General features: G+C 47.9%; 1 protein-coding gene across 1 annotated transcript; it reads right to left on the minus strand.

Annotated features, from left to right (window-relative positions):
- Positions 1-2,526: 2,526 nt before the first annotated feature.
- Positions 2,527-6,407, minus strand: LOC134863071 (transmembrane protein 79-like). The gene is given in 6 exon segments (XM_063881338.1): positions 2,527-3,152; positions 3,437-3,668; positions 4,144-4,207; positions 4,209-4,330; positions 4,559-4,932; positions 5,903-6,407. Coding segments are annotated over 5 exon segments (987 nt in total). The 5' UTR covers positions 4,923-4,932; positions 5,903-6,407; the 3' UTR covers positions 2,527-2,947.
- Between the last annotated feature and the right edge of the window lie 386 nt (positions 6,408-6,793).

Below are 6,793 nucleotides of genomic sequence, written 5' to 3' on the forward strand. Positions count from 1 at the left end.
CATTCGTGTCGATTTTTTTAATTATTGGATTATTATCGTGGAAAACTTTTATCCTCCTGTTTAGTGAAGAGTTTGTCTGAGCTTTCTGAGAGAAGAAGGTCTGAAGTCCAACACCTGAGGCCTTTTGGGGGCGGCTCTGAACGAGGTTCAGGCGTTAGGGTTTAAATCCGATCTGCACGATTCTGGAAGCGTCGTGTTGGTCTGTGTTGTTTCTCTGCATTTCAAAATAAAACACAGCTGATCTTTACCTTTTATTGTACCAGAAGAGAACAACAAAACAGATCAAATATAAAATAAATAAAAGATGACACACGAATAATAAAACTCTTTATCTTTAATCCAGAAGATAAACCCGTCAGCGGACATCACAACAATAAACAAGACGGATTTAATCAAAACTTTAAAAATCTGCAATTCAGGCCGACAGAGCCTGCAGGAAGCTCGGCATCAGTTTTACTAAATAAAGCAGAATTGGATCTAAATTTAGCCTCAGATCATTTCATTGCTTTAGTTTATTCATAGTTATTTACAGGAACATGGGCGGGAGGGGGGGTGTTATCTCTGTGATCGCTCTCCTGTTTCAGGATCCACGTCGTTGTCCAGATCTGAGACAGGAAACAGAACTCAGGAGCAGTTTGTCTGGATGTTTAAAATGTTCCCGAAAGAAGATAGGAACCAGTCTCTATGCAGCGTTAGCTCACCTGGTCATTGGTGTGTTAACGGGGATTTGGCTGACAAGCTTTCTAAAAGCCGGAGATTCCACAGAGGACAGAGGCTGCAGATCTTCAACACTCTGCCATGAGTCTCTGAAGGTCTCAGGGTTCAAGAGGCAGACCCAGAGAGAGAGACCTTCTGTAGCTTCTGCCTGCAGCTCTGCATGGTGAGCCTGCAGCCCTGCATGGTGAGCCTGCAGCTCTGCATCTTGAATCTGTTCCTGCAGCTCTGCATGGTGAGCCTGCAGCTCTGCATCTTGAATCTGTTCCTGCAGCTCTGCATGGTGAGCCTGCAGCTCTGCATGGTGAGCCTGCAGCTCTGCATGGTAAATCTGTTCCTGCAGCTCTGCATGGTGAGCCTGCAGCTCTGCATGGTGAGCCTGCAGCTCTGCATGGTGAGCCTGCAGTTCTGCATGGTGAGCCTGCAGCTATGCATCTTGAATCTGTTCCTGCAGCCCTGCATGGTGAATCTGTTCCTACAGCTCTGCATGGTGAGCCTGCAGCTCTGCATGGTGAGCCTGCAGCTCTGCATGGTGAGCCTGCAGCTCTGCATGGTGAGCCTGCAGCTCTGCATGGTGAGCCTGCAGCTCTGCATGGTGAATCTGTTCCTGCAGCTCTGCATCTTGAATCTGTTCCTGCAGCCCTGCATGGTGAATCTGTTCCTGCAGCTCTGCATGGTGAGCCTGCAGCTCTGCATGGTGAGCCTGCAGCTCTGCATGGTGAGCCTGCAGCTCTGCATGGTGAATCTGTTCCTGCAGCTCTGCATCTTGAATCTGTTCCTGCAGCCCTGCATCTTGAATCTGTTCCTGCAGCCCTGCATGGTGAATCTGTTCCTGCAGCTCTGCATGGTGAGCCTGCTGCTCTGCATGGTGAATCTGTTCCTGCAGCTCTGCATCTTGAATCTGTTCCTGCAGCTCTGCATCTTGAATCTGTTCCTGCAGCCCTGCATGGTGAATCTGTTCCTGAAGCTCTGCATGGTGAGCCTGCAGCTCTGCATGGTGAGCCTGCAGCTCTGCATGGTGAGCCTGCAGCTCTGCATGGTGAATCTGTTCCTGCAGCTCTGCATGGTGAATCTGTTTCCTGCAGCTCTGCATGGTGAGCCTGCAGCTCTGCATGGTGAATCTGTTCCTGCTGCCCTCTGAACCAATAGGAAACCGGCTCACTGAGTTACTATTCTACTGCAGTTGTTTTTCTGGTGTCGGAATGTCTCGCGATGTTTGTGAGTTCTTAGAAACTAAACACCACATCATTTAAAATGTGTTGTAACTGTTACTGAGAATAGTAACGGGTATTATATTACCCACATTTCAGAAGTACTGTGTTATATTACTGCGTTACAACAAGTAATGCATTACTGTAACTCCGTTACTTTTGTAACGCGTTACACACAACTCTCTCCGTCACAAAGACTTCCTGCAGACCACGAACACAACACACACCCAAGCCTTCAAAATAAGAGCCGCAAGGTTCCTTTATAGTCACTTTACACTCAGATGTGATAAAATACTAAATTAGGTCTAAAAAACAAAGACTGCTAACTCCTTGCTATTGCTGATCATTCATACTTTAGTATTAATGATAATTATTGTTTTATTATTATTTAACCGGCATCACCTGCATTCACTTTGATTAATGAAGCTTCAGATCAAGCTAGGCTTGAAATATTAAAATATGATGAATATACAATATTCTATAAAGAAAGTTGAAGTTGAAACTCAGGTGTCAGGTGTGGCGAGAGCCGATACTGATTATAAAGTACCTTAATGATTACTTATAATGAAGTCGAGAATTTAGAGAGGAAGTACCGCCACAATAAATTGAAACTTCTTGGTGCTTTTATTTTGACGCCTGGCCATCAGCACTTCCTGTGTGCAGGTGTTGGGTTTCAGTCGGACCAGTTCCTCCGTGTGCCGACAACATGAAGTCTGAACATATAGAGACGTCCATTTATGTCTGTGGAAAGACTACTGTAAAACTTAAAAACACTGAAATGACGTTACACTTTTGTTGTGAAATGGGAAAAGTTATTATAAAAAAAGGTTTTTATTGTGAAAATCAAATATTTAAATGAAATGGAAATAATCAAACAAACTGAGTTCTATAAAAAAATAATTCAACAAAAGGGGGGGTTACATGTTCGAACATTTCAGAATAAAACTTTATCAACACAGAAACCTTTAAATAAAGTTTCGTTCTATAAAAAAAGCAAAGCCTAAAAACATCTGGGCGTCGGATCAGCCCCAGAACCGCTGCCGGCCTGCGGGTGGAGTCAGCGCCTCCTGAGGGGGGGCTGGGACACTGAATACCGACCCCCCCGCCTCCACCGTGAACAGGAAGCAGATGTTGGCGACCGTCATGGCAAGGCTCGGCAGGAAGGAGAGACCGAAACCGAAACCCCGGATACTGCTGCCGAATGCTGCCGCCACCCAGTACACCAGCCTGAGAAACAAAACCAACGCACCTTTGGTTAAACCGGCCGGAGACAAAAAATAAACGCACCTCGTTAAGGAGGGGATGAGCTACAGGTGGTCCGGAGCTACAGCTGGTCCGGAGCTACAGCTGGTCCTGATCTACAGCTGGTCCTGAGCTATAGCTAGTCCTGAGCTACTGGTGGTCCTGAGCTACTGGTGGTCCTGATCTACAGCTAGTCCTGAGCTACTGGTGGTCCTGAGCTACTGGTGGTCCTGAGCTACAGGTGGTTTGGGGTTGTGTGGGTTTCTCACCTCCCAAAGGCGAAGACCACTGTCAGCAGGGGGACCAGCTTCAGCTGCTCCTGGTTCAGGTACACTGCCATAACGGAAAGGTTCAGGAAATAAATCAGGAACAGGGAGGCGGAGTCAGAGACGAATCGGCGGTGCACCAAGACCTCAGGAAGGCCCGCCCCCTTCACCTCGTCATCAAAGTGAGGGCCAATCACAGACGACCTGAGGCGACTGACACCCAGCACCACCCAACCTGAGAGACAGACAGGTGAGACAGGTGAGAGACAGACAGATAAAGAGACAGGTGAAAGATAGACAGGTGGAGACAGACAGGTGACAGACAGACAGGTGTAAACAGACAGGTAGAGACAGACAGGTGGAAACAGACAGGTAAGAGACAAACAGGTGGAGACAGACAGGTGAGAGACAGACAGGTGGAGACAGACAGGTAGAGACAGACAGGTGAGAGACAAACAGGTGGAGACAGACAGGTGAGAGACAGACAGGTAACAGACAAACAGGTGGAGACAGACAGGTAGAGACAGACAGGTGGAGACAGACAGGTAGAGACAGACAGGTAGAGTGACAGGTGAGAGACAGACAGATAAAGAGACAGGTGAAAGATAGACAGGTGGAGACAGACAGGTGAGAGACAAACAGGTAGAGACAGACAGATGGAGACAGACAAGTAGAGACAGACAGGTGGAGACAGACAGACAGGTCCTCACCCAGTACTACAGGCAGGCAGCTGAACACAGAGCACCTCAGGGTGTAGACGACTCTGAGGGGGGGGGCCATCCAGCAGAGGGGCGTCAAACGGCAGGAAGACAAACCCCCCCCACACTAAAAGTGGGAAGAAAAGCGCCGACGTCCCCAGAGAGACAGACAGCTTCAGCACGTCCCTGCACCCTCCACCTGGGAGACAGACAGGTAAAGAGAGACAGGTTAGAGACACCACCTGAAAGACAGACAGCTTCAGCATGTCCCTGCACCCCCCCACCTGGGAGACAGACAGGTAAAGACAACACTGCTACTCAGTAAGGGGGCGTGTCAGACTGCAGCGTCCAATCAGAGACTGGTACAGAGTAAGGGGGCGTGTCAGTACGAGTCCAATCAGTGACTGGTACACTTAGGTATACTTACATTTGTTAGGGGGCGTGTCCTCTGTCCACTCGTACTGGAAACCATGTTGGTTGTAGTCCTGTAGGCCTCCTCGGGGGCCAAGGAAAAGGCTTTTCTCCGACTGCGTTTCCCAGTATGCCTCAGTGTCTCTCAGCACAGTGACAGCAGGACTGAACACCTGAGCTGCTCTCTCCGGCAGCTGATTCTCCTCACCCCCCCCTCTCTCACTCTCAGTCCAGCTCACCGCCTCACCTGTCGGTCTCTCAGCTCTCTGTTTCTCACCTGTCTTTCCCTCACCTGTCTGTCTGTCTCCAGCCCATGGCAGAGTGCTTGGCTCGATCATGGCCGACCTGACCCCCCCAGTGTCGTCTGTCAGCAGAGACATGTCTGTCTGTCTGTCTGTGAAAGAGCAGAAACAGTGTATCTATGAATTAATGAGCATGTACAACACTTGGATCTCACACACACACACACACACGCACGCACGCACACACACACACACACACACACACACACACACACACACACACACACACACACACACACACACACACACACACACACACACACACACACACACACACACACACACACACACACACACACACACACTAAAGTCAGTGGTGTGTAAGGTGAACAGGAAGGGAGACAGCACAGTCCCCTGTGGGGCTCCTGTACTACCACCCACCACCTCAGACAGGACACTGCCCAGCCCCACATACTGTGGCCTGTCTGTGAGGTAGCTGGTGATCCAGGAGATGGTGGACGCGTCTACCCTCATAGCCTGCAGCTGGTCCCTCAGTAGCCGTGGTGACTATTGCTACTGAATATCACCCTGGGACTGACTAAACTGGGTTAGCTAATTGGACGCATGTACATCTATTCACGACAAGGTTTTTAGGTTTCAATAGAAACAGCATGTGCACCGTAGGGTCGTCACCATATACCGGTATTTACGGTAACCGTGATATTTAAAAAATGAAATATTGACGGTATGTAAATAATACACATATGATAATATCGTACATAATCCAACGCCAGTAACTATCTGGTTCACACTCCAACCAGTAGGTGGCGATAACGCTCCTTCACACTGGTTGCGCCAATCCGCCAGAAAACAAAAAAAAGAAGACGCGGGAACTAGCTAGCTAGCAGCTACTAGCACAGTGTGTGCTGTGCGGCCTCCACTGTCGGAGATTACAGAGGAGAGTGAGACACTCACGCACCCAAAAAGAGTTGCCTCGTCAGTGTGGGAGTTTTTGGGATTTTGCAAACGGGGTGTTAGAGATAGAGACCCCAGTCTGCAAGAAGTGCCAAGCAACAGTAAGCGCAAAAGGGGGCAATGCTACCAACCTGTCCACCCACCTTCACGTCCATCACCCTGCAGACTTCTCCACGGTACAGAGAGTAAGCTGCAGTTAGCTTGCTAGCCCAGAGACGGTAAATGCTACATTGCGGTCTTGGTTGTGTTAAAGCTTAGTTATCACGGCGTTGGACTACTTCTCTCGTCCCCTGGTTATTTGTTAGGCAGCCGCAGCTTCAAAGAAGCGACACAGAGCCAGGGATTCAGGTCAGCTAACGGTGTTTGAGTCAATGATTAAGGAAAGGAAAGTAGACATGGATAGTGCGTGTCAGAATGAAGCCATCACTAAATCAGGCCAGGGCTTAAAGCACTGATGACAACAGTTGCTCCAAAATACAAAATCCCAAGAAGACAACAGGTTTGTAGTTATTTGTGTACGCTAGACACAAAATGCACAATAAACTAATGAATTTGACAGATAGCATTATTATTATTTTGTTAACATTTTCTATAGATATCGCGATAATATCGTTATCGTGAATTATTTTGGCCACGATAACCGCGGAGTGAAAATCTGATATCGTGACAGCCATAGTGCACAGACACGGTCAAAAAACTATTGCTCTCCAGTCACAATTAATTTCACCTGTGTCAGGGAGATCATCTATATATGTTGTTGCCCCATTACGCCATCTAGTGTTCAAATAATGAACACATATAACCATTCTAATGGGTGCAACAGCAGCCGAGGCTGGATCGTGGTGAATGCACTGGAGAAATCAAAGAAGGTGATTCTCCCAGTGCACCCCGACCCCTCCAGGTAACATATTCAAAGGGTAAGGCGACATTATTTTAAAAGACAATGAAGGCAGGTTATATTGATATATTGATTATATTCAAAGGCAAATTAAATACTCAGTCCTCTCAATCTGGAATTATGTATAATTCCCAGC

This window comes from Eleginops maclovinus, chromosome 4 (genome assembly GCF_036324505.1).
Source record: "Eleginops maclovinus isolate JMC-PN-2008 ecotype Puerto Natales chromosome 4, JC_Emac_rtc_rv5, whole genome shotgun sequence".
Taxonomy (NCBI): domain Eukaryota; kingdom Metazoa; phylum Chordata; class Actinopteri; order Perciformes; family Eleginopidae; genus Eleginops; species Eleginops maclovinus.